Raw genomic sequence first — 26,983 nt, forward strand, 5'->3', positions numbered from 1 at the left:
TATATATATATATATATATATATATATATATATATATATATATGTGTGTGTGTGTTTATTTATATTTATTTGTATGCGTGCGTACATGCGCATGAGTATGTGTGATTTTTTATAAGCCTATCTTAAAATTTTAGATATTTTTATTCTAAAAGTAAGCTAACAATAAAATTTTAAGTTTAGTATAATTTTATGTAATATTAAAGTTATTTAAACTATTTTAACTCAATTAAATTTTCACCGTAAAACTAAATAGATAAACATTTACTTTAGTTTATCTTCAACATGATTATGTTTTTCAACTTGAATTTTACATTTTAAATAAATTCAGAAATATCAAACTCATCATACTTGTATTTATATTAATTGACACATGGACATTGTATTGGTTATAGTATCTACATAAACTTAATAATTATAATGTTGTGGAACGGTAGAAATACATTTGTTTAAACACATTTTTTTAATTAGTTAAAATTGATTGAAAAATATAAAATTATGAGAGAAAGTCATTAAATATCATGAGAGACCAAAGATAAATCTAAAGTGGCAGGGATCCGGATCCCCTCTCACTTAAACTTTTCATATATATATATATATATATATATATATATATATATATATATATATATATATATATATATATATATATATATATATATTAAATTAATTAGTATAAAATTAATTTTGTATATTGTTATTATAATAATAGTTAAGATTAATTAGTGTAAATTATATAAAATTAGTTGTAGTGTTGTTTTATTGTAATGTTTAAAGTGATAACTAATGTAAAAATATATAAAAGTAGTCATGTTTGTTGTTATTATCATTTAATATAAAAAATAGTTTTAATTTTGTGTGTAAAAGTAATAATTTTTAAAAATTATCATTTATTAAAAGTTAAATATTTAAACAATGATAAATGAATATTTTTTTCCAATTCCCTTTATAAGGTTTTTGGATTCATCATTGTGTGACATTCATCAAATTTTATCGTTTTTAATAAATTTAAACAAATGAAAAAAATATATATTCAAATGAATGTCTTTCTAGCATTTCACTTACATATTTACAATTATGAATTTTAGTTGCTATAGCTCTATTTGGAATGTGAATAATTCTCACCACTGTGATCTTGTGTGTTTGTTTAGATATGAATATGTACTAGTAGATTTTAACTCCAAGTTAGGAGATTTTGGCCTATCACGTACCCAATAAGTTGCAAGAACCAAGTAAATGGAATATGAACTCAACCAACTAATAGATTGATTTCAATATTGCTCTCCATGATTCTTTCGTTGTTATGTGTGTGGGAAATTCATTCGTTCTACCATGATATAGTTTTCTTTGGTTTAGTATCTATTAATGACCGTGTATTCCGTTAGAATTTTGGTTATATTCAAGCCTTTAAACTATATAGAAAAAAAAAATAGTCTTCAAAACCAGATAATTAGTTTATTTGATAAATATCTAGAATGATACCGGTAGTGGTGTCACATTTTGGCCTTTAACTAGAATATTTGTTGATGTAGTTTCTAATTCATTTTTTAATTAAATAATTGAATGCTTGAAGTTGATTCTTCTACAAAATCAAATTGAAACAAATTATACCATCTCCCATTTCCTTTTAACTATCCTGCTTTTCGAAAAAAAAATATTTATTTTATGCATCATTTCAAAACTTAAATGGTAATATTAAGTAGCACAACACCCGTGCTCGACTGCTTTTGTATGTTTTATAAGCAAATAAATAATATACATATTTAATTTATTAAATTTATTGTTATTAAGAAAATCAATATTTAAAGAAATTAATGTTTATATAGTGAATATATTGTTTATAAATTCATTTTTTTCTGGTAAGTAAGAAAATAACAATAAGATGAAAATCTTTGGATAAGAACATGCCAATTTGTATATTAAAAAGCATTACACCTTGCTAATATATGAGTAGATAAAGTTCAAATTTAATATTTTATAAACAACAATAAAAATACAAAATGATAAACTGTTTTTTAAATAATAATATAATGTTATATGATAAATTTATCTAATAAAAACAGAAAAATGTATTAAGATATTTTTTAATTTAGAAAAAAAAATTTAAAAAAATATAATTAAAATATTAAAACATATTTTAATTTTGTCTGTAATTATTTAAAACAAAAAATTGTATAAATATGATCGTGAATGAATAATAAGAATAAAGTTGGAAGTAATTGTAAGGATAATAATCAAATTAAATGTTTCCTGTAAAAGTTAAATTAAAATGATTTTTTTAATACTTAATATCAAATGTAAAAACTAATCTTAGAGCGATGAATATGAAAAATAAAAAGTATTTTTAAATATTTTAAACACCATTTTATTTTTATTTCCTGAACATCCCCATAAATATCGAATTAAAAATAAAAGTAATTTATTGAAGATAAATACATAGATTTTATATTTTATTACTTTTCAAAACTCCTTCTAAGTTCTAAAAAGAAGCAACGACGTCGTTGTGTGCTCTTCTTTTCAACAAGAAACTTGGAACACTGGAGCCCTGATTGTGAAGAAGCGCGCAGAATACACACTTGCGGCGAACACATGAAGAAACCGAAGCCAACTCTGTTGAGCCCCAATTGGGTTCAACTTCAAGAAGTGCCTTCTCTATTCTTCTTCTTCTTCCTTGTTTTCCAAACCTCATGTTTCTACATCTATTTATTTGTGTTTGGTATTGTGCAGAAGCTGAAGCCGAATGGCTCCAAGGCTTCAAGGACCTTCAAAAATTCTGATGAAGACACCCCAGAATCAATATTGGGTAAAAAATTTGATTTTTTTTCTTCTGGGGGTGCGTTGTTTTATGTGGTGGATGTAAGTGGTGAAGCCTTGAAATAATGCAGCTGTGTGTGACCTTTTTTTTTTTTGACAGGGAAACGTAAAGAGAGACCAGATGATGAACCCAACGATTGTCAGATTAATCCTCTTGCTCCTATAAATGACGATTCAAGGTGGCTTCAGTGATTTTTTTGTGTTACTATGTAGTTTAGGGATGAAGGCTTGTCTTATACTATTGTTTTGTGTTGTGTGAATTTGTACTGCATCTACAGGAATAACTGAATAAGAGTTTACACTGCTATTGCTGGTTTAATACTTTAATATCGTTTTGAGCTAGAACATGTTTTTTCTTGGATTGTATGTATTCATTTTATCTAGGAATGTTATGTTATTTTGAAGCTTTCTATTCTTTTTGTAGTTCACTATCCTTTAACTTATTAACCATTTGGCAGTTTGACAGATGCAGTGGCCATGGATTGTGAAATGGTAGGCGTAGGTCAAGGGAACAAAAGTGCTCTTGGAAGAGTAACACTGGTATTAATTTGATCCTCTCCATCTTGTGATTATTATCTTTAGAAACTTTTTTCCCCTTGTTACTACATTGATGAGTTCATATCACGACAAAGAATGTCTGATTGGCGGATATTAACTGATCATTTACACTCTTTTTCCTTCTCGTCCTAATCTGGTTTAATTTTTATTGCCTGTGGCCTGGAATAGTATTGCATTCCAGTTCTTCAGTCCCAATATACTTGATCAGTTGATTGTGTGTTGTTTAATCATGAGGTGTTCCTGAATTGGTGTATGCTTCAAATGAGTGGACATCACCTGCAGTGCTAGATTTTGAAATCCCACGTACCAAACAGTCAGGGCTATGGTATCAGACTCTTAAGTGGATATTAATTCACACACCCAAAGGGTGTGGGGGCACCTTGTGAGAAACCCAAAAGAAAAAAAAAGATTAAATATTGTTTGGAGATAGACCATAAGAGCATCTTTAATAGGGGTTCTTGAGCTGGGTTCTTGAGAGCTCAAGAACCCCTATCCACCAGATCTACTACTATTCTTGTTCAAGAGTTCTCTATGCAGGAGGTTGGGTTCCAAGGGAAAGAACTCTCAAGTACTCCACTTTTTTCTAAAAATATTGTTTTTTTAATGCCATTTGAGATAAAAAAGAGGTTTTGTTTCTTTTTTTTTTTTTTGGCTGACCAAGTAAAATTCAAGAACTCAAATTGGGTTCTACCACTAGAGCAAAAAATTCTTGCATCCTATGTGGTATCATGAGACCCACAAAAAGTGATCCAAGAACCCAAATGGGTTCTTCCACTAAAAATGCTCTTAAGAACTTGTTTCTTGTATTTTATCACCTTATATGAACATGTTTATGTGCAAGTGTTCGATAAGCGTTATTTGACTCTATGAAAGTGCACTATTAACAACTATGGTACTACTGTAAATTTATCCAAGCAATGCAGAACCCATGCTTGATAACATTATAAAAATCTGATTTTTTTGTGGGACTATTTTTCCTACATCATAAATAAGCCCCTAGAACATCCTGTATATATGTGAAGAAAATCAGTCCTAACTCTATTAGTGTAAGAAATCATAACTTTGACTCAAGTGGTCCTAGTTCTAAATAGTAGAATTATATTTTCACGTTGATTTCCAAATTTCTTTGGCATAAATAATTGTTATAATTATCATTAATATCTTCATCTCCTTGCCTTGTTAAATCTTTTATTTCTAATATTGGTTCAGTTGATGACAGGTCAATAAGTGGGGAAATGTTATTTATGACGAGTTTGTCCGGCCAATTGAGCGAGTTGTTGACTTCCGGACTAAAATTAGCGGCATAAGACCTCGAGATCTTAGAAAAGGTTCTTTGATATTCTTTTGTGTACAATTCTAAATTATAATTGAAAGCATTGGAACCTAAAAATTCCAAAATTAATTTTAGAATGAGTTATATCATATTTCAGCTTTTGTGTTGAAACACTATTTTCGTTGTATTCCTTGAAAGTTTAAAATTTCTAGCAGTCACAATTTATTGAACTCTTGCATGCATCATGGAGTATGAGAGAATGTTTTGGCTTTTATATTGTTAGTCAGGGGGGATTGTTAGCTATGAAATATAAATTGACTTCTATGGACAATTGTAGCTTTGAGTTTCAAATTTTTGCATGTCATCTTACTTTTACTGATAAGTTTGGACATTTTTCAAGAGCCTCTTGATTTTTCTTTTTTCTTTATCTTTGATTGAAGTTCTTCAGTGTCTTTGCCAAAGCATGTGTTTAGTGTTTTACTTGGTTCTAATGATGCCGCTAGCACAAAACTTTCGAGAGCTGTCCCGTATACCTTAAACTAGTAGTGATCTAGCTTATCTGGTAAGATTTAGAGTGTGGAAAATGCTCCAGTCATAGCATTGAATAGTCCATTATGCTCAATCTAAACATAATTCAAATATTTGATGTATAGTTTAATTTAATAAGCAGTTCTAAAGGAGTTATGTCTATGCTAGTATTGGTAGTTAAGGTTCAGGTGCTCAACTATTAGCATGTCTCAACTCTCAATTATTAACAGCAGCCGTAATAGCTTATTATAACTATGAGGATCAGGATTTTTCCTAACCATTTCTATAATCACTAATTACCATTGTGATTCTTGTGCTAATAAACTAATACATTTCAACACGATGATAAAATTTATAGCAAAGGATTTTTGGGCTGCTCAGAAGAAAGTGGCAGAGTTGATCAATGGAAGGATCCTTGTTGGTCATGCCTTGTCCAATGATCTTAAGGTCTGCATTTGAGTGGTTGTTTTCTTTCATTTTCTTGATCTGCGTGTTTATTTTTCTTATCAGCCTTTGGTGTTTAAAACTAAGAATTAGACTGTACTTTTGCAGGCATTATTATTAAGTCATCCCAGAAAGGATATACGGGATACCTCCGAATACCGACCATTTTTAAAGTGCTGTCACCTTACTGCTTCTTCTACCTATTTGTTTTTTAATTTTACATTCCAAATGTTCCTGTAATTCGGTCTAATAAATTTGCCTTTGGGTTTAAGCCGGTCAAGTAGCAGGAGAGCACTGCGGCATCTTGCTGCCGAACATCTTGGTGTTAACATCCAAACAGGAGAGCACTGTCCAGTTAGTCTATCTACCTTTTTGGTCTCCCTCGTTTTCTTTTATTTGATCACTTGGCTAATAAAACTATTAGTGTGTTGGGTAAATGGAAATTGTCTTTTGTAGTCTAAAAAATGCACTAGCTTGAAGAACTTGAAGTTGCCATTCTTATAGCTGAATCTGTAAAACATAGTATCAGAAGTCTAACATATCCATATTGTTTCAGGTAGAAGATGCTCGTGCTGCAATGCTGCTTTACCAAAGAAATAGAAAAGAATGGGAGAAGAACATAAAAGATCAATTTCGGTTGAAACAGAAGCAAAGGAAATCAAAGCAAAAAAAGAAACAGAAGAATGAAGACGTTTCAAATGCCAACCATGTTGAAATTTGATCAGGGAACCTCTCCTACAATGGTTATTGCATTGCTTAAATTAGAATTCGAAATGCAAGTAAAAGAAACAGTTTTTTCTGTCATAAGATCAATATTTTTGCGGTAGCTCACACACTCTTGTTCTGGTTTGCTCTTTCTCTCCAAGTAGGATTTTCAGTTTTAGTGAGTAAAGGATATTCACTTCAAATTAAATGAAGAGTGTATGCATCATTATTTCTTGTTTTAGAGAACAGGTTCGGGGTTAGAGAAGTTTTTATCGTGACTCATAATTTATTTTCTATCGAGATGCTTCTATCCAATCGATTAAGTTAGGATTTTCATTGGATTATCTAAAATAACTTGGAAATATCAGGCAATGTGATTTTTGATACAAATAAAACATGCTTGGTTTAATGTTATGGAATTGATTCTAAATTTAAAACTGATTGAATGCATGTTTTGATTTGATATAAAATGTCATTTAATTTAGGTCAAGTAGAAGCCATAAAATAGACCTGCGTTTTTCATACATTTAATGTGAAAATTTCATTTAAAACACATCTTGGCACTGAGTTAAAAGGCATATTTAGAATTAGGTAACTTCATTGAATTTGATTATTAACCTGATTTCAGAATAAAAATTTCCAAACATAACTTAACTTTTAAATCAATTTTAATTAAAATTAATTGCTTTCAAAATCAATTTTAAAAATGTCTACTCAAACTAATGCGGTAGTTGCATTTAAATAGCCTTACTGTAAAAATTTTATAAGTTCCTTCATGTTTTCAAAGATCTCACATGCACCTTTTTGGCAAATCTCAAAACAAAGTTTATGTAGTTTACAACTAACCAACTGTTTATTAAGCATATAGAAGAGTAGACACTTCTAAAATGTTTTGTAAACGACTACCTAGACATCATTTGCGTTAGATACTTCAAAATTGAAATGGTACTTTCATTCTCAACTCGGATAAAGGTATTTAATTTAATATGATCCTCCCATTTTATGTTCCATTGTATAAAATACTTATCATTTGCTCCCAACAAAGTAAGATTAGTTAACCATGGATGATGGAACATCATGGTATGAGGGTCACTACCAGTCTACTACACCGAATCACAAAAGGAGCAGAATGCATACTTTTCCATTTTAACGTCAGAAGCTTCTACATAAATTATTTTCTGCCTGTTTACACTAGAAAAATACTACTTGATGATAAATTTCTGCTTTCGAAGAACTTCCATAAATTGAACGAGGAATGCCAATTTTTTTCATACTTTGCTTAGTTTCTATATTTGAAATTTTTTGTAGTTTAATTGTAAGACTAATGCGTTTCTTACGAATTTTTCAAGGATACTTTTTTTTTATACTTAACATTCTTGTAACAATAAGATACAATAGTCACTAATGCGTAGTTAGAGTGGATTATTATAAATCTTCTAATATTTATCTTTTTAATTCTTATCGATAAAAAAAAATAATGAATATATAGAGAGAGTTATAAATAAGTTGAAGAAGCCATTAAACTATAACTAACTTGATTTTTTTTATCAGATATAACTAACTTACTTATTAAACCTACCAAAAACAGTAATAACTGAAATTAATAGAGGTGAAATAATTGTCCTTTTTTTTTCACAGAAGAGTGAAATAATTGTCTTAACAGTTAAGTTAATTTATTTTTTAACAACGTTATTGCAACACATCATTTCTCTAAGTATTTAGTGTGGGCATGAAAATACGTCAGGTCGGCTTACGACCTGACCTACATAAAGTCTGACCTGAACTGACCTATTTAATTAAAAGGTTAGGCGGAGGCTTTTTTAAAAGCCTATTAAATTAAATAGAACAGACTTAGACTTATCAAAAAGTCTTATAACCCTGATAGGCTGACCTATATATATATATATTATTTTTTGGATACAATTAATTTTTTTTTTAAATTATAAGACTTTGATTCCACATTTATGTTATTCCTATAATCAAGTAAGATTTTAATTATAATTTAGGTGTGAGTTATGTGCTCTTTTATATTCCCCATTATTTTTATTGACTTTCGTTTTTCTTTAACCTTTCTATTACGTTCTTACTCCATGAAATATTAAATATTTATTGTGAAGAATGCTTTTAAGAAAACTATCAGGTCAGGTCAGATTTTTAAAAAGGTCAGGCCAAGCCAAAATAAAAGTCTTTGATAGGCTATAGGCGAGACTCAGGCCTCAAAAATTCATCGTAGGCTAGGCTCAGACCTTTCAAAGCCTAACCTGGCCTATTCCCACCCCTAAGCGTGGGTACCATTAACAATAACATCATCTAAACGCAACGAAACGTAACCATCATCTCTGCAGACCAAAACACAGACACGTTCCACTTCCCCCTTCTTTCCCATGCAAGCACACTCGTCAAATTCCACTCTCCAACAAACCCTAAACCCTACAACTTATTTGTAGTTTAATTGTAAGACTAATGTGTTTCTTACGAATTTTTCAAGGATATTTTTTTTTATACTTAACATTCTTTTAACAATAAGATACAATGGCCACTAATGCGTAGTTAGAGAGGATTATTATAAATCTTCTAATATTTATCTTTTTTATTCTTATCCATAAAAAAATAATAAATATCTAGAGAGAGTTATAAATAAGTTGAAGAAGCCATTAAACTATAACTAACTTGATTTTTTTTATCAGGTATAACTAACTTAATTATTAAACCTACCAAAAACAGTAATAACTGAATTAATAGAGGTGAAATAATTGTCTTTTTTTTTTTTAGAGAAGAGTGAAATAATTGTCTTAACAGTTATTGCAACACATCATTTCTCCAAGTATTTAGCGTGGGGATGGAAATAGGTCAGGCCGGCCGACAGGGACCTACGACCTGGCCTACATAAAGCCTTACCTGAACGGACATATTTAATTAAAAGGTTAGGTTCAGACTTTTTTAAAAGCCTATTAAATTAAATAAATCAGGCTTAGACTTATAAAAAACCTTATAAGCCTGATAGACTAACATATATATATATATATATATATATATATATATATATATATATATATTATTTTTTGGATACAATTATTTTTTTTTTAAATTATAAGACTTTGATTACACATTTATGTTATTCCTATAATCAAGTAAGACTTTAAGGTGTGAGTCATGTGTTGTTTTATATTCCTCATTATTTTTATCAACTTTCATTTTTCTTTAACTTTCCTACTACATTCTTATTCTATGAAATATTAAATATTTATTGTGAAGAATGTTTTTAAGAAGACTATCAGGTCAGACGACTCTTAAAAAGGTCAGGTCGAGTTAAAATAGAAGTCTTTAATACACTATAGACAAAACCAGGCTTCAAAAATTCGTAGTAGATTAGACTTTGATCTATTTCCACCCGTAAGCGTGGGTGTCATTAACAGTAACGTTGTCTAAACGCAACGAAACACAGCCATCATCTCTGCGGGCCAAAACACAGACACGTTCCACTTCCCCCTTCTTTCTCATGCAAGCACACTCGTCAAATTCCACTCTCCAACAAACCCTAAACCCTAATACTCTGAAAATCGCATTCACCTAAAGTTGAAAAAGATGAGAATCCCAAGCAATCGCGACTTCACACGAATCACGCCCTCTGCTTTCACTTACCACCGTCTCAAATCCTACGTGTCCGATTGCAGAGCCGTTCTTCTCCCCTCTTTCGGCGGGCCTCACCTCCTCCAGCTTCGCTCGCACGTGCCAGTCCCTCCGCTCAAGTCGCACGATGTCCTCGTTCGTGCGCGCGCCGTCTCCGTCAACCCCTTGGACACCCGAGTAAGTTAGTTGTTTTTGAAAATTTCTTGAACTGTTGCATTGCTTTTCTTGAACCGTTTCGATAATTCCTTGACCTCTTTTGAAAATTTCGTGAACTTTTTCGAGAATTCGGTTAACCGTTTTGAAATTTTCTTGAGCTGATTGTTTGCTTGTTTCAGATGCGTGCTGGCTACGGGCGTTCCATTTTCGAGCGGCTGTTGCCTATCATTTTGGGGCGTGACGTCAGCGGCGAGGTTGCGGCGGTCGGAGATAAGGTGAGGTTGGTGAGTGTGGGAGAGCAGGTTTTCGGGGCTCTGCATCCCACTGCCGTGAGAGGCACTTACGCAGATTACGCGATTCTCTCCGAAGAGGAGGTTACTCCGAAACCAGATTCACTTACTCATGTGGTATGTTGTAGTTTCGTGGTTACTCATTAATTAGGTCTATTGAATTTCATATTTGTTGCTCTGATGATCCTTGGTGTATGCGTAACTTTGAGTGCGTGATTGCATGTAGTAGACTTGTTAAAATGGCACACAAGACTTGGATTCAAATTTTATTATATGTTTGCATTGCGCATTTTGAAAATAGAACAGAACTAGACATGGTGATATACAAAGTAGTATATGTTGGTTCTAATTATAATGGTGGAACCATGGAGAGCAGGATGGAACATGATGTTTCTGTTCCATTTCAGTTCTGTGTGTGCTCTATATTTTCTTCATCCTTTTTAGGCCAGCTGTTTCTAACTTCTTGATTTGATGAATAAATCTGTTGTCAGGATTAGTCTAAGTAAATGACACCAAACCATGAAAATGTGCTTTGAATGAGTTGCAGTGTAGGATCTTGCTCTCTTTGTGATGATTGTATATGTACCTTTCTTGTGCCATTATCTTGGGACTGGGTAGACTAGGGAAATGAAACTCTCATTGATTAAAGAAGAGCAACCAATGGTCAATACAGAAGTGAAATATGTTGGAGTACAGAGCTGTATTGTTGCAGTCAATATGATGCACAGGTTCTGCAATAGTGAGGGATTTAATTTACAGTGATTAATTCATAGCAGTAATTAGATTTTCATTATGTATCTGCCAGTACTTGGAGGAACATCATTATTTTGAGATCTGTTGCTAGATGGAAATGTTTAGAAGTGTGCATTAGGTGGGATGAACCTTACTATAGATCATGCAATATTTTGGATTACTACATATATGTGAAAAATTATTTAGGTATAACAATAATCTTTGCCTGTTTATGTCCAATACATTCATTGATTTTACCATCACACTTATAATTTACTTGTTTCAAAATAATTAGTGGTTTCTACATCTACAATCGACCATATTTTTTCCCCCTGTTTACTTATTTGAGCCATTCTTTTAACTTTTTTTTTTCTTTTTTCCTTTTAATCTTGTAGGAAGCAAGTGCCATTCCTTTTGCTGCATTGACAGCTTGGCGTGCTCTAAAAAGTACTGCTAGAATAAGCGAGGGGTATGTTTATATTGATGAGATTATGCTTTCTATTGGTGAAAATTGATTTTTGCATATATATTTTCTGTTCATTTAGAATTTTCATTTTTTGTATTTTTGTCTCCCACTATATGTTCAGCTTGCTAAAAGCTCTCGTTCCACTCACTTATATACTTTAGCTTATCTCAAACAGACAAAGGATATTAGTAGTAGGAGGTGGAGGAGCAGTAGGGTTGTCTGCAGTTCAGTTTGCAGTAGCTGCTGGTTGCTCTGTTGTAACTACTTGTGGAAGTCAAAGCGTAGACAGATTGTTAGCTGCTGGTGCAGAGCAGGCTGTTGATTATATTGCTGAGGTGGTGTGGAATCTTCTTTGTGTCACTTTTCCTGTCAATTGTTCAAATATTTCAATTATGACGAACATTGCTATTGATGTTTTTCAAACAACTATGCATAACATACTGGTTAGCCTTTGATAAAACAGACATTTTAAAAGAGTTGATAGTTGGCTTTTGATGAATGTGGCAAATGTGTGTTCATTGGTAAAATGAATTATTTTTTTCTTAAAATAAAATTTATAGTAATTGGGAAGATAATGAAAATAATTATAATATGCAGATAAGTGAGGACATGGGAATGGCAATTGGGGTTTAATAATCTAAATAAATTTATCTATTTAGTTTTAATTGTTCAATTACATTTATATAGAACAGCAATAACAACTAAGTCATTATCCTAATTTAACTTATTCTCCAAGAAATGAAAATAAATCCTAATCCCACAAGGATTGAGACTCCCTAATACTACCAATAAGTAAAATTTAAGGATTAAAATATGAGCCAATAAGACCTGATTAACATAAACCCCAATCCCACGTGCAACCCAAGACCTAGATATACGAAAATTAGTGGAATACTTCTAACTCAATATAAAATTAGAAATAATATAGTACCAAAGCTAATAACCCTATATTATAATCATCCAGTAAGTTGATGGAATAGTACAATCATCCCCTGAATAAAAATTTACTGAAATTCAAAGACAATTGGTCTTTAAGCTTATGCTTTATTCTAGTGCATCTTGCATAAGATCTGACCTGTCTTGTAACTTCATTCTGGATTGACAGGATGTTGAATTGGCTATAAAGGGAAAGTTTGATGCTGTTTTGGACACTATTGGTATGCCAGAGACAGAACGGATGGGCATTAATTTTCTAAAACGGGGTGGACACTACATGACACTTCAGGTAGGATATGAAAGTTTATCAACTTTTCATCTTTATCACACTTGCAGATGTACTCAGTTCATTGCCAGAATGACCTTTTAGATGTTTTTCTTTAAAAAACAACATCTTTGCTTCAATCTTCTATTTTTTCTATTTCATTGAAGGGTGAGGCAGCATCATTGTCTGATAGATATGGACTGATTATTGGGCTTCCAGCAGCTACAGCTGTTTTATTGAAAAAGCAGCTTCTATACCGATTTTCTCATGGAATAGGTAGAAATTTCCAGACTATCACATGTTATTTTTCTTTGACACCTTCAAGTATGTCACTTAATTCCTTTGTAAATTCTATCTTCTGTTTGACATTGATAGAACTGGTATTGTAACAGTTAGAAATAATGGGTTCTGCTGTGCTGATTGACATAATGCTTGTGTTTAATCTAAGAAAGTGTCACAGGAAATTTTCTCCTGCCCCCTATCTCACCTTGGAGGAAAAGTTTTTAAGTAGAACTCTAAATTTCTAAAGCATTGATAAAATTTGGAGCTGAACCCAACTGAATGAAAGAATTAGAAAAATTGTGAAAATGGGTTCTGCTGTGATTTCTTCATACTCTGATTCTAGTATTCCTGTTTAGGCAAAAGCCTATACTACGCAAGCTGCAATAATCTTCAGCGTTGTACAATTACACATCTTAGAATTAAACTTTCAGCAAAGAAACAAGATTGGTAACTGATAGACATAACCCAACTAAGCCTTAAAGATGCATCTGAATTACTCCAACTGTGTATCATACAACTTAAAGATGCATCTGAATTATAATGTATATGGGATAACCAGATTAAGCCTTTGTGAAACCTTTTAGCTTCAGGTGTTTCCAGATATCAGGTATTCATAAATGATATCTTTGCATTTTTTTTGGCAAAAATAGGGATCTATGAGAAGATAGTCAATTGTCGCCTGTGAGATTGATATCAAGCTTTTTGCTGCTTGTTAATTAAATGGAGCAAGATTGAAGATATGCTGAAATCAAATCCTGTGTCGCATCCCCAGCTTCCTTGTAGAAAAAGTTAAAAACACATTTATTTGATGATTTAACAGTTGCTCACTCAATCTTTCTTTATAATTACTTCTGTGCATGGCATTCCCTGTTGATCATAATTATAATTTTGTACCTTGGTTCCTTCATAAGTTAGAAACCGAGGGTGGTGTTTACTTGCTTCTTGTTTTAACCCATGCTGGCAAATGCCCTGTGAAAGTTTTTACAAGAATGTGAAGCCAAATCCCCTTCTTTTCTTGTGATACAGAATACTCATGGACATACATGAGGGATGACTTAGAGGGTTTAACTGAGATTCGAAAACTATGTGAAGCTGGGAAGATGAAGATACCTGTGTATAAAACGTTTCCCATAGCACAAGTAAAAGAAGCTCACGAGGCAAAAGACAAGAAGCTCATTCCAGGTAAAGTAGTACTGGAAATTGATTGACGCCTGAAGCTGATCACATAGTTGGTTAAACTAGTTTTTTTTTTTTTTTTCAATTCTTGAGTTCTTTTTGCAATGGATTATTCCACATTTTACTGAGAGATTGATAGGTGCTTTTTCTGGGTTTTCACTCTATAGAAAGTGGAACTTGTTGTAAATCTTGATTCAGAATAAGAACATCCGGTCATAAAAATCTGTAAATTGATTGAGAAGTTTGTGTGACACATGTCCTTTCTTTACCTTTACAACTGTTCTAGTTTTAGTCATGTCCACTTGTGTAGTGGAAGGTGATGATATTGACGTTATACCTTCATAACCCCCATGTGTCAATTGTACTCACTATCAATAGCCAATTCATGTTCTCTTGAATTGTGACATCAAAAGAGAACATTGCTGAATTATTAGCAGAAAGCTTGTTCATTGTATTAACCTATTGTGCTACTTGGGAGCTGAGAGGTAGGCATCATTTGTTGTTGAAATGGCCAGATCTTAGGAACATTATCGGGCGCCATTTGTCTGCTTACTTTTTAATTATTTGAACTGTTACGAAAACACTATCTTTCGTTCTTGATCACGTGTGGCATACATGATTCATATGTTAATAAATTAAAACTTGTAACCTCACTTGGATACAACTATTCAATTATTTACGGTCTGGTGGGACACAATCTAACATGGACTGCATAGACACTTTGACAAGCCCTAGCAGTGGTCACCAAACCAGCTGGGTGGAAAGAAAAGGATGGAAGGAAAAACAATTATTTTGTACTTTGTAGCATTAAATTAGATCTCCATCCCTTTTCTTGTTTTTCTTGTATTGTATTCCACTAATCAACTCAGTAGTTATCATCGTTTAGAAAAAAAAAATGTAAAGGTACCTTAAAAAGCCTCATTGATCGCTTTACGGCATTGGCTTTACCTCAACAGGGCCTCACGCAGAAAAACCCAAAATGCCAGACAAAGTTAAAGTGCTCAACAATGTAAGTCCATAAAAATATACTTATTATTGCACTATCTGCTTTTCATAGACGCCTTTCCATAATGCGTTCTTAGTACTATCAGTTTTGTCAAGATGTGTAAATGTGTGGTCAAACTCCTTCTTTTGAAGTAACCTTGACCCACTTATTAATTTGGTTATTATTCAACTTTGAAGTTAGGATCATACGAAGTGTGTTGTGCGTGCTTCTCTCTTTGAGTGGGTTTCCATGTAGCTGGACCACACCTCTAAACCTATTCGTATTAAATGCTTTCTCTTATTGCATGTGACTTGAGTTGAGATGTTTAAAGAGTGTTCAGCAATATGACTTCACACTAAAATTTAATCAAGGGTCCAACTAATGAATGTCATAACAGTATCGATTAAAAAATAATAATTACTACTATCAAAGTATAACGTATGATGTTTTAATGTTAAAATATGATTTTCTTCTTTTGAAATTCTTTATTTTAATTTTTTTTATAAATTTTTTGTTCTCATAAAATTAAAATGTTATTTTTTTAGTTCGGGATAAGGTTCCAACATCCAAACTCATGTTTATGATTTTTTTTACATTAGTTATATATACAATGATATAAAAAAAATACCACAATATATATAATTGATATAAAAAAATCATATTATATTGGTTATATGTATAATAGGTATAAAAATTCATATGTAAGAATGAAAAATATATTACAGAATAAATTTTAAATATTTTACTATTTATATAGACGAAAAATATATTTTAATTATTTTTTAAAATCTTATAAAAAATTACTGTATTTTTTAACATTTCTCATTTTCAAATTAATTTGGGTCTAGTTGTGCTAGTTTGTGTGCATTATGTGGAAAGCAAATGATTAACATAATTCTATTAGCTTGGTGATACCTTACCGCGCCTTATTATGTTTAAGATTTTTTATTTTTTTTTACTTTGGGGTTATGATAATGTGAAATAAAACATTTCATATATTTTTAAATATTCTTAATCATTAAAAAATACTTAATGGTTTTAAGATATTTAATACTACTATAAAAATATTTTATACCAATCTTTTTTATTATCTCAAATAAACCTAAGACTAGTTTTGATAATATATTTTGACAAAGGCAATCAATCCTTTTCTCTGCCACGCGTTACATGTGCGCAGATTTCTATGATTTCCGTGGGAAGCATAGTAAACGGCACAGTCCTTCGCAAATGGGTCCCTATGCTTGTTTCAGAATCCTGCTTCTACTCTCCTTTTCATGCGCGTGCGCCTGCACACTTCTCTTTCTCATACGTTTATATCTTTTTTTCTTGGCCAACTATACCTTTAAATTCTTAGGTCCATATTTCTTTATTCCAATCAAAACATGGTGATGTTCAAATTATTTTGTTCAATGAATATTTCGAAACGAATAACATTTTTTTATTATTCTTGTTTATGAAATGAAAAATATTAATTATTTTACAAAACTGGTTACATCAATTGGTAAGTCCTTATACATTGATTACGGTTTTTTTTTCTGTATTTTCATCTAATAATAAATTATAATGCATGTTAAAATTATTGACTTTTAAAGTAATTAATTTAAAAATAATATATAATGTAATTTTTTATCTGTTGATAGTATATAAATCTATATTAAAAGTATATAAAAATTAAACTTTTATAATTTAGCATTAATACAACTTATCTTACTTTCATATTTTATCTGCATAGCTTCAATCACTAACAAATATATATAAATATTAACAATTTCTTTGCAAACACCACCCCCACCCCACCCCATGCAAAACATTTGAAAATTTGTGGCTGATTCATTCATCATTTTGATGGTGCTAATCACATGTCTTCCATTCTCATAGGCAATTTGGTAAGAGTCACTGTTCAAATTTCAGTGAGAAATTGAAAAATTAAAAAGCAATAGGAGAATTCAATTCGATATGTGTTTCTTTTTTTTCTTATCTCGTCAGTGTCAATGCCATGTTAGTTTAGGGAGAGTCGCGATCAGAAAAATGAGGATTATATTATGATATAAATTTGAAATATTTAATTAGATTAGATTAATCTCCCATCAGTTAGTGTGCAGAATGGTAAAATTAGGAGATATACATTAACACGAAAAAATTATATTTTTTTTATTCGTAAAAATTAGAAACATTCACGTAAGTATTTTGCTCAATCAAATCAAAGTATATCTCATTGGTATAACATGAAAGAATTGTAGATTTATATTTTGTAGTAGTAAAATAGCATAGTAAGGCGCGTGTGGTGAAAGGAAAGTAAATGTTGAGTATGATTGGGTAGCAACCACGATGATTGGAGGCATGAAATTGCGAAGCTTTGAGAGTGTAGTCACGTGCGCTGCACCTTCTTCTTTGTTCTTTTCACCTCGTCCCTATCCTATTCCTCTCTTCCCCCTTCCCATGTGATGTCTTTCACAACCACCCTTCTTTTCCCTTTTTATTTCCTAACTGCCACTCCCAACCATCATTTTTTTTTTAATTTCAAAACTATTTTTAGCATGTTCTGTTCTTGGATCCCCTTAATAACTTACTCTTTTTTTTTTTATTTACCTTTCACATTGTAAAACATCATAATTAACAACAAAGTTAATAATATCTGAAATATAATACCGTTTCATATACATTTTACCATTTTGAGACGATTGTGGATTGGTTTCAAATATAGTTCTATGTACTAATATTCATCAAATATTAGATAAGGATCCAAAGTAATTTTTTTATAGTGGAAATTTGATTATCCATGACACTACCAAGAGCATATGCATGTTTGAATTGTGATAGCACAAAATCCTGATGCACCCCTACCGCAGAAATAACCAAGGATTACATCTTTTTTAGAACAGAGTTTGAAGTTGCTAAAGCAACAATCCAAACATGCATAAGATCTTGTTTAGTAACTCTTCTTGAAGAAGAAATACTTTCACGTCAAAGGAACAATTGAGTAATGGTAACAAGATAAAATTATTTGCAATTTTGATTTACATAAGAATCTTTTGAATATGTTATAAACATTCAGTTTGATAATGTAAGGGTATTTTTTTTCCCTATCATCTCATTAAAAGAAAAAGGTTTTATGTAAAACTATTCATTAGATATATTTCATCAGCCAAGAAAAGAACAAAGAATGATAATAGAGTGTGGTGAGAAGTACTGTGAAAACTGAGAGCAGAGAGGTGGGTGGGGAAAGCCGAAAAAGCAAGCATTTGTTACAGACAGTCACTGTAGTACACATACACAGTACGTACACCGTTGGTTATTATTATTATATTTTACACTTAAAAAGTTACAAATGGTAATACTGCACTTCTCATTTCACACCACACGGATGGACACATGAATTCTGTGGAAGTGGCATGATGAGCATTTGATATTCCCAGGACCATATAACTTTGTCCCTCATTTTCCCTTATTCTAGCTATGATCTGGCCACGTTCCTGCACACACACTATATAATATATATTTTACTGCCTGCTACCTATTAGAATACATCTTTTTTCAGATTTTTACATCTCAAATTGGATCACATATGCATATTATACGTGTCTATGTATATGTTCATCTTGGTGTTGTCCTTGATTCCAACCATTTCCCATGAGGCCACCTGCGACAAACAACATTATATATTATTATCTAGAATTAGAATAAAGTCCATTATTGTAGAATACACATTACATGAGAAATAAGATTGCATGTTAAGCACTTGATATTCAATAGTTTTGTATTAAAGAAAACCATAAAAAATAGAATAATACTTTTTAGACACCCCAATAGGGCGTTTGTGCAATTGGCAATTTTTTTTTATCACATTATATTTTTTTATATAAACTTGTGCCTTGGTGACTTGTTGGTCATGGGTTCAAATCCGAAAACAGCCTCTTTGCATATGCAAGGGTAAGGCTGCGAACAACATCCCTCCTTCATACCCCTCCCTCATACCTTCGCATAGCGAAGAACTTCTGGACAATGGGGTACGAAATTTTTATTATATTTTTTTATAGTAGTATTTTTTTTTTCTTTTCTCTCGGAACATTTTCCCAAAAAATATTCAATTATTTTATTCTATCACTCATCACACTTTTAGTCTGTAAGCATTAATTGCGAATTAAGAATACAAGCAACAAGCTAATCAAATTATTTGAGAGATTTCCATCAAATTCAATGTGGCTAAGAATGCTGCTGATCTTGACAAATATAGTACCGTTAGGTGGCCTTTTTTTTTTTTTTCCCTCTTAAATAGCCGTTGGGTAGGTTTTGTTTTGCAAGTTTTATTAGTTGTTATGGTTGCTAGTTGTTGGTTAAGATTTTCGTACCATTATTTGGTAGTCCACTAGTGTTTTGACATAGATTTTTATCAAGCCAAAAAGCTATATAATTTTAGAAATCTCAACTATCATTATCTAAAATAATAGTATTGATTTTACTTAAATGTCTAATAGTTTTCAATTCAATGTTCATGATATACGCCCAAAATCACCTTTATTGGTGTTTTTCAAGAATATAACACCTTATTTATTTTTTATTTATTTATTTCCCTATCAAATTTCTTTTCCACTCACACCACCTTTCTTTTTCTATTCTTTCCTCACTACTTTCTGTCTTTACCAAAGTTGTTGATCTGCCAAATGTCTCGTGCACGCAGATGATTTTTTTTCCCTTTTATGCTGAACACGGAGACGAACCTTGAGACTTGAGTACTTAACTAATAACAAGTATCATCCAAGATCCAGCCCCCCCAACCCCGCTTGACCAAATACCATGATTCATATCACACTATCTCAATTCTCCAATAATATCAAGTGCTTCTAAGATTCTCCTCATCGAAAGAAAAATATTATTGTCATCTAAGAAAAAATCACTAGTAAACCAATGAGGAGGGACTTATGATGTGCTTGAAATGGCTTCGTAGTGAGAAAAATAAATCTTTCATAATAAAAAAGTAAAGTAACAAATAGTCATTTTTACTTTTTTATGGTATTATCATAATTTTGTATGGTAGAATTAATATTATGTGTTATCCAAACACTGTCCCACAATATGGCTTAGGTTTAGTTCCGTGATAATGTGATAACATTTGTATTACAAATGAAAGTAATAATCAGTGTTGATAGTTTTACATGACAAATTTTAATATTGTTAATTCTTTTTTATAAATTGAATATTTAGACAAGTTATTTCAAAACTTAAAATATATAAATGTACAGTAATAATCCATAACAATGAGTGTTTATAAAAATCATTTATCAATCAGATTTTCCTATCAGCTATTGAATTAATCTTTATTTACGTAGTTTAATATATGAGAAATAAATGTAAAATTGTATTTTTGGTTCCCTAATTTATTTTCAGTTTTAAATTTGGTTTCCCAATAATTTAATTTATAAATTTGGTCCCTCTATTTTTTAAAATCGTACAATGTTGATCCCTAGGGTATAAAGTGAGGTTTAGTGTCACATGTAACATTCTTATTGAATGATGATGGTCATATGTTTTGATTCTGATTAGATGTCAATTCTATAAAAGATGAAATGAATTTTTATTTTCATTGATCAATAAAAAACATGACATGTGACAGTCATTATTATATAACATGTGACGCTAAACATCACTTATTGACAGTTAACGTCTAATTATGACCCAAAAAATTAATATTACACGATTTTTTAAAATAAAAAAATCAAATTTATAAACTAAATTACCGAAGAATCAAATTCAAAACTAAAATCAAATTTATAATTTTGCCTAAAGAAAAAAAAGGCACGAGTTGGCAACAAGAGCCTACCCTACAATCCAGCCACACTGGGTTACATTTTGATAAAGACAAACAGCATTTCGTCATCTTCCATTAAACACTTTGTTTCTTATCATCTCTCTCTCACACATAGTAGTAGAGGATAATAGTTCACCACACCTCACAACCAAGCAAAGATAGTAAGTACACATACTATTAGCTTAGCTCTTTCATTTATTGACTGTGTGCTTTGCTTAGAACAACACTACCTCTTGTGTCACTCAATGGCCATGCCATGACTTGGCAGCAACTCTCAAAAAATGGAAACAGATAGAGAGAGACCCCATCGCAGCACAAGCGAGTTGTTTGTTTGCTTCACTTCCCGTTTGTCCTCTTCATCCATGAAGCTCTCATCCAAGTCCATTCTCAGCCCAAGCCGCAGCAGAGACCCTCCTCAGATTTCCCTCTCTTCCTCCCTCAGCAGGAGGCTCAAGAGCAATGGCAGCATCAAGGGTGGTGGAGGTGGTCAAGCCTCTCCAATGTTCCCAACCGGTGGTGGTGGCAAGAGAAGAGGGTGTGGCTTTGAGAATCCTGAACCTTCTTCTCCCAAAGTCACTTGCATTGGCCAGGTGAGGGTGAAGACCAAGAAGCAAGGGAAGAAGATGAGGGCAAGGTCCAAGAGACGAGGTGAAGCTAGCTTCAGGAAGGGTGAACAACAAGTTGGTGTTAATGCTAATGCTAATATTGCTAGTGCAAATCTGAATCCAGATCTCACTAGACAGAACAGCCAAGGGTTTCAGCATCACCAGAACTGTTTGAAGCATAGGAATAACCAAAGATGGGTGCATCTTCCTTTGACTATATGTGAGGCGTTGAGGGAGTTTAGTTGTTTTTTTCCTTGTAGGTCTTCTTGCATGTCAACTGAAAAGGAGGAGAAAGGTGGTGGAGTGGAAGGAGGAGGACATGGGATGATGATGAGAGAGGGTTCATGTGGGAATAATAATAATAATAATAACAATAATAATAATAATGTTGGAAGGTGGTTGGTGGCTTTGCAAGATGGGGATGGGAAGGGGAGGGGGATTGAGCTTGTGATGGAGGAGGAGATGGAGGTGAGTGGGAGAGAGAGGAGTGTGAGGAGTCATAGTCAGAGGAGGCATGTGTTTGAGGACATTGATGTTGATTTGGTGGTGGGAGAGGAGCAAGAGAAGAAGCATGAGGAGTTGGTTGGAGAGGAGGAAGAGCAGGCTAGAGTTAGCATATGTATTCCTCCCAAGAATGCTCTTTTGTTGATGAGGTGCAGATCTGATCCGGTCAAAATGGCTGCTTTGGCTAACCGGTTTTGGGAATCTCCTGTTCACAAAGACAAATGTCAAGAAGAACAACAAGATGATGAAGAAGAAAGTGGAGATGAGGAGGAAGAGCAAGAGGATGACAAAGAGCAACACCACAAAATGAAAGATGAACAACAAGAAGAAGCACTAGAGCAAGTTGAAAGAGAAGCCATAGAAGATAGCATTTGTGAGAGAGAAACAGAAACTGCTGTTGTAGCCACTGAAAATGATGAAGAAGAACAAGATGGGAAAGAAAGCTATGAAATTGTAAGCAGAGAAAATCTAGAAAGCCAAGTATTTACTGAAGTAGTAAAAGAGGAAGAAAAGGTTGATGAAGAAGAAGCAGCAAATGGAGGAAATGCCATTGAAGAAGGTGAAACTTTAACTCACCCAGAAGCTTATTCAGATCTAGAGAACCTCAAAACCGAAGAAAAAGAGGCTAATCTCGAAGAGGGTAAAGAAGAGAGAGAAAACAACGAAAGCTCGGAACTTTCTTCCACCCCAGAAACCTTCGCAGCTTCAGAAAAAGAAAACGACGGAGCAGAGGCAGAAACAGAACCAGTAACGGTGGAAACTTCAGAAGGGTCAACGGAGGAGGAAGAAGAGAAAGTGATCGAACCGAAGGAACAACCTCAGCAACCAGGCCCGACCCGAGAACCAAACTCGGATCCGGAGTCAATGGAGCGAGAAAACGGGTCAAAGCGCGAAGAGAGAGACAGAGAAGCGTTGCCGGAGTGTTTGTTGCTGATGATGTGCGAGCCGAAGCTGTCGATGGAGGTGTCTAAGGAAACGTGGGTGTGCAGCACCGACTTCATACGGTGGCTGCCGGAGAGAACCGCCGCAGGCGGCGGCAACAGGGTCGCCGCAGAAACGCTTGCAAAGTCCAAGCCAAAACCGAAGCCGATGATGCAGCCACCGCGGTCGTCGTGCTCGTTCCCGGCGGCGAGAGGCGGCGCCGGGGTGTCGATGGCGGCGATGATTGAGCAGAAGCTGATGGGGTCCAAATCGGGTAACGGGTACGAGCCGTTTGTGCTCACGCGCTGCAAGTCAGAGCCGATGCGGTCCTCGGCTAAGCTCGCGCCGGAGGCTTGTTTCTGGAACAACAGGAAGCTCGAGCCGCACCCACCCGCGGCTCAGCTTGGAGTCGGCGCGCCGGCTGGTATTGGGTTCTGATTTTGATTTTTTTCTTTCCTTTTCTCGAAATCTCAAATTTTCCTTATTTTCTTTAATTAATTGACAGAATAATCAATTGTTGTTATGTATTATGTGTAGATTATTATCGCTAAACTTTGGGCAGCTTTGGTAAGTTAGGCTTATTGAGTATACTATTTTGCTGTTATTAGAATGTAATCCTTTGTATAAATAGTTTTAGTGATGCTATTTGTTTTGGGCTCCATTATTACTCGTTAGTGAATTTATAATAAGAGTTTAATTTCTGCATTATTAGCTAATTTGGTACTATGATTTTTACACCATTAGTGAATGTAGTGGTATTTACTCTTGTAATGGTTGGTATATTTCTTAGTTGGGGTCCTATTATGTAGGAGATAATGGAAGTCCCTACTTGCCGTTTGGGTTGAATTCGTAGTGGTTGGAGGCTTGAAGTATAGGCGTGATTTCTGAAGGGTATATAAATAAAAGTTAGTGGGGCATTTTGTTAAGGTTGTTGTGTTTGGTTGTCTGATGCCATAATTAGGTTGGAATTCTTGTGGAATTTGGTCAATGGTCGTTCATCGTTTTAAATAACTGCTCTGTTATTCAGTTGTGTTATAGTCATTATAAAGTCTTCATGAGCGGTTACAGTTTGGTGGTTAGAAGCCGGAGGAAAGTATGCGTAAAGGGCAATGAGGAATTGAAACATAGGTTGAGAATTGAAACTTAGGAAACCAATAAAACATGTAACACCTCATTTTTTTTTTCTTTTCGTAAAATAAATTTTTAAAAAATATATTTAAAAATAAATAGACTTTTAGAAAAATAATAAGGTTTTTATAATTAAATAAATAAGAAATAATTTTATTAATTAAAATAATAGTTTTAAGGTAAATAAAATAAGTATATGTTCTTATAAAATAAGAAAATATTTTATTTATTTATTAGATATGGAGTATAATAAAATTTATTTTTATAAAAAAAAGAATAAATAATATGTTGAGAGTGTCTTAATTATAAATAAAAATATATTAGATTTTATGATACATCTTTATGAATTTGGGCTTGATAATTGTTGGACTATCGTGAAATTTGAACATCAGATTTGAAATTAATTTTCGCATATTCTTATCGTTGGGATTTGTGAAATAATGTCTGTGGAGGAAGAAATGTTTTTTGTACATAAATGGTAAAATTGAGGCTCTAATTTTTCTTTTCTTGTCTTTTCTCTAATGCTGAGAAATTATACTAGAACAATTAGAGGAAAAACTTAAGAATCTTAGAAAATTGTTAGAGATGATGCTATGGACTATACACGTGAGTTTGAGGTAAGAGATGAATTTATTGCAATTGAGGTTAGAATGAATATGTGTAGAGATCTTTAGAGGATTAGATTGAGGTTTATTTTGAGATATTTATTGAATTATAATTCTTCCTTTATAATAAAATTGAGTGTTCTTGATATTTTCATATTTTTTACTTATGATTTTGATTTCTTTTGATTTTAATATGATTATGTGAAATTGTTTGAGAAATTTAATCATATGAACATAACATATTAATATTATTATTGTGTGACATGTATATAATACATGAGGTGTGATAACATGTTATCTTGAGATTATGGAAGTGTGATGAACTATGTGTAAGTGACAAGTTAAGTATGTATTAAATTGAGATCACACGTGTGTATTAAGATGTTGTGTGTTTTGAGTTCTAAGTTATGAATTGTAAGACCCTTTAAGGACAATGAGTTAATGCGCGACAAGTATTATGATGACATCCATTGTGGGAATCCGACGAGTTTAATTACTTTGAGGTGCGACAAGTTAAAATTATTTTGAGAACAATTGAAGAGTCGTGTGTTTTGTACAGTTCATAGATAGAGTCTACATGTTAAAATATTTTTTGGATTAAACCTGAATCAAGAGGGAGAGACCTTGACGGATTCTTCGAAGTATAAGTCTTGAGGGTAAATACACTTGGTTTGAATATTCCTTGAAGTCTATATTGATCCCATATGATTGGAGTATTCTCACAAAACAGAGTCACCCTGACTGGTCTCTCTATGATTTTATCTAGTGAGAGTGACTTGACTTGACTTACCAGTACGTGGTTTGTCTTGTCATGTACTCTGGGCACCTGACAAGGTTTTTCACTAACATGGTACCACATTGCATATAAGATTGAGTCTTAGTATATTTGTTGCATAATGCTTGTGTATTGATCAAAATTGATTGGTTGAGTGATATTGTGTTTTAATCCTTGAGTATGTGAATGATGTGAAAATGTGTGAGACGTGTAGTGTTGAGATGTGATGTTACGCGATAAGCGGTTGAATGACGTGAGTTGTGTTGAAGTACGTTGTATTTCATTTATATGATATACATATCTATGTTATTTTGTTTCTCTCTATTAGTTAAGAATGTGATAACTCACTTCTTGTATGTTGTTTATGTTTGGATCCTATAATGATCTTGAACTTTAAGTTCGTGAGAGCAGATTGTTAGGTGGATGGTTATGGAGAACATCATGTTAAAGGATACTGGAACACAATGCTTTGATAAGATGAGGCATTGGGATATAAATTTTTATATTATTTACATAATGTTTTGAACATGTTACCTTATATTATTACGTTGCTTAACTTATTTTCTTTTGTAAAAAATTGAAAGATCTTGTTTTAGGCCAAAAATGTTTTTATACTCTTATTTAATAAGTTTTTAATTTTGTGATTAATGTGAATATGAATATTTTATCTACATGAGCTTATTTATGTTTATTATAAAAAAATAATTTATGAAATTTTATATTTCTATATATTTTATTATATAAATATGTATATCAAGGTTGAGGGTAAAAAAAAAAACAGTAGTTGGACTACTTCTTGATTGAAGTTGTATTTAATGGTTAAAAGGCAACGTGAACCAATATGGAAAAGAGTGAAGCTTATGAATCATGTAGAAAATTTCTGATTCATAATAAGCTAGTGGTGGGATTTTTTTTTTTGTTTTTGTTATTACTCTGTTGGGGTAATTTTGTTCTGGATAAGATAGTTACGTGGAGTAAAGTTTTTTTTTTTAATATTTAACACAATGATATATCCTAAACATAAATTTGAGACTTTTGATTAAGTGAAAACAATTTCAAATAAATTGTTATCCATATTTTGTTGATTTAGTGGTGAGGTTGGGTTATATGCACGAGGATTTAATATTGATTCTCATTATACTATATAAAAAATGTGAAAATTTTCAGAACAGCAATTTCTCTTTTAAGTAAAATTTTGGCGCAGATAACCTGCGTAAATCATTAAGACATAATCTAACCGATTGGAAAAACAGTGAATAGTGTAGGTTTTATCTTACAGAATATTATTATTTTATGCGTACTTCTTTAATCAATGGTTTTACAATAGGACTTCTACTATGAATATATGCTAGTAAAGACAAACATTATTAATGGACTTTATAAAATCCTAGTAACGAGTCTT

At 32.4% G+C, this 26,983-nt stretch overlaps 3 protein-coding genes across 6 annotated transcripts; all 3 read left to right on the top strand.

Annotated features, from left to right (window-relative positions):
• The first annotated feature begins 2,500 nt into the window (after nt 1-2,500).
• On the top strand, nt 2,501-6,642 carry LOC114374284 (RNA exonuclease 4-like). 2 transcript variants are annotated; one of them, XM_028331910.1, is made up of 9 exons: nt 2,501-2,640; nt 2,725-2,800; nt 2,912-2,990; nt 3,270-3,351; nt 4,589-4,697; nt 5,529-5,617; nt 5,723-5,787; nt 5,887-5,968; nt 6,171-6,642. In XM_028331910.1, exons 1-9 carry the CDS (start codon nt 2,587-2,589, stop codon nt 6,333-6,335), a joined length of 801 nt encoding a protein of 266 aa, XP_028187711.1. In that variant the 5' UTR covers nt 2,501-2,586; the 3' UTR covers nt 6,336-6,642. The 2 variants fall into 2 exon arrangements, with proteins under 2 accessions (XP_028187711.1, XP_028187713.1); XM_028331912.1 differs by having other exon boundaries at nt 5,899-5,968.
• A 3,068-nt stretch (nt 6,643-9,710) lies between these two features.
• Nucleotides 9,711-14,650, top strand: LOC114374086 (reticulon-4-interacting protein 1 homolog, mitochondrial-like). 3 transcript variants are annotated; one of them, XM_028331683.1, is made up of 7 exons: nt 9,711-10,126; nt 10,285-10,512; nt 11,523-11,596; nt 11,769-11,931; nt 12,699-12,818; nt 12,962-13,070; nt 13,727-14,096. In XM_028331683.1, the coding sequence occupies exons 1-7, from the start codon at nt 9,905-9,907 to the stop codon at nt 13,759-13,761; spliced, it is 951 nt and encodes a 316-aa protein (XP_028187484.1). In that variant the 5' UTR covers nt 9,711-9,904; the 3' UTR covers nt 13,762-14,096. The 3 variants fall into 3 exon arrangements, with proteins under 3 accessions (XP_028187484.1, XP_028187482.1, XP_028187483.1); XM_028331681.1 differs by lacking the exon at nt 13,727-14,096 and adding an exon at nt 14,103-14,650 and having other exon boundaries at nt 9,712-10,126; XM_028331682.1 differs by lacking the exon at nt 13,727-14,096 and adding an exon at nt 14,103-14,650 and having other exon boundaries at nt 9,714-10,126; nt 11,769-11,928.
• Nucleotides 14,651-21,122: 6,472 nt separating this feature from the next.
• On the top strand, nt 21,123-23,784 carry LOC114375860 (putative mediator of RNA polymerase II transcription subunit 26). The gene has a single exon (XM_028333726.1). The coding sequence runs from the start codon at nt 21,325-21,327 to the stop codon at nt 23,509-23,511; it is 2,187 nt and encodes a 728-aa protein (XP_028189527.1). The 5' UTR covers nt 21,123-21,324; the 3' UTR covers nt 23,512-23,784.
• The last annotated feature ends 3,199 nt before the right edge of the window (nt 23,785-26,983 follow it).

This window comes from Glycine soja, chromosome 11, assembly GCF_004193775.1.
Source record: "Glycine soja cultivar W05 chromosome 11, ASM419377v2, whole genome shotgun sequence".
Taxonomy (NCBI): Eukaryota; Viridiplantae; Streptophyta; class Magnoliopsida; order Fabales; family Fabaceae; genus Glycine; species Glycine soja.

Bases quoted from the DNA above. Each gene is read 5' to 3' on its own strand.
- LOC114374284 (XM_028331910.1), top strand. From the start codon at position 2,587: ATGAAGAAACCGAAGCCAACTCTGTTGAGCCCCAATTGGGTTCAACTT. The intron at 2,641-2,724 runs GTGCCTTCTCTA...GGTATTGTGCAG, and splicing joins ATTGGGTTCAACTTCAAGAA to AAGCTGAAGCCGAATGGCTC. The intron at 4,698-5,528 runs GTTCTTTGATAT...TAAAATTTATAG, and splicing joins ACCTCGAGATCTTAGAAAAG to CAAAGGATTTTTGGGCTGCT.
- LOC114374086 (XM_028331681.1), top strand. From the start codon at position 9,905: ATGAGAATCCCAAGCAATCGCGACTTCACACGAATCACGCCCTCTGCT. The intron at 11,597-11,768 runs GTATGTTTATAT...TATCTCAAACAG, and splicing joins ACTGCTAGAATAAGCGAGGG to ACAAAGGATATTAGTAGTAG. The intron at 11,932-12,698 runs GTGTGGAATCTT...CTGGATTGACAG, and splicing joins TTGATTATATTGCTGAGGTG to GATGTTGAATTGGCTATAAA.
- LOC114375860 (XM_028333726.1), top strand. From the start codon at position 21,325: ATGGAAACAGATAGAGAGAGACCCCATCGCAGCACAAGCGAGTTGTTT.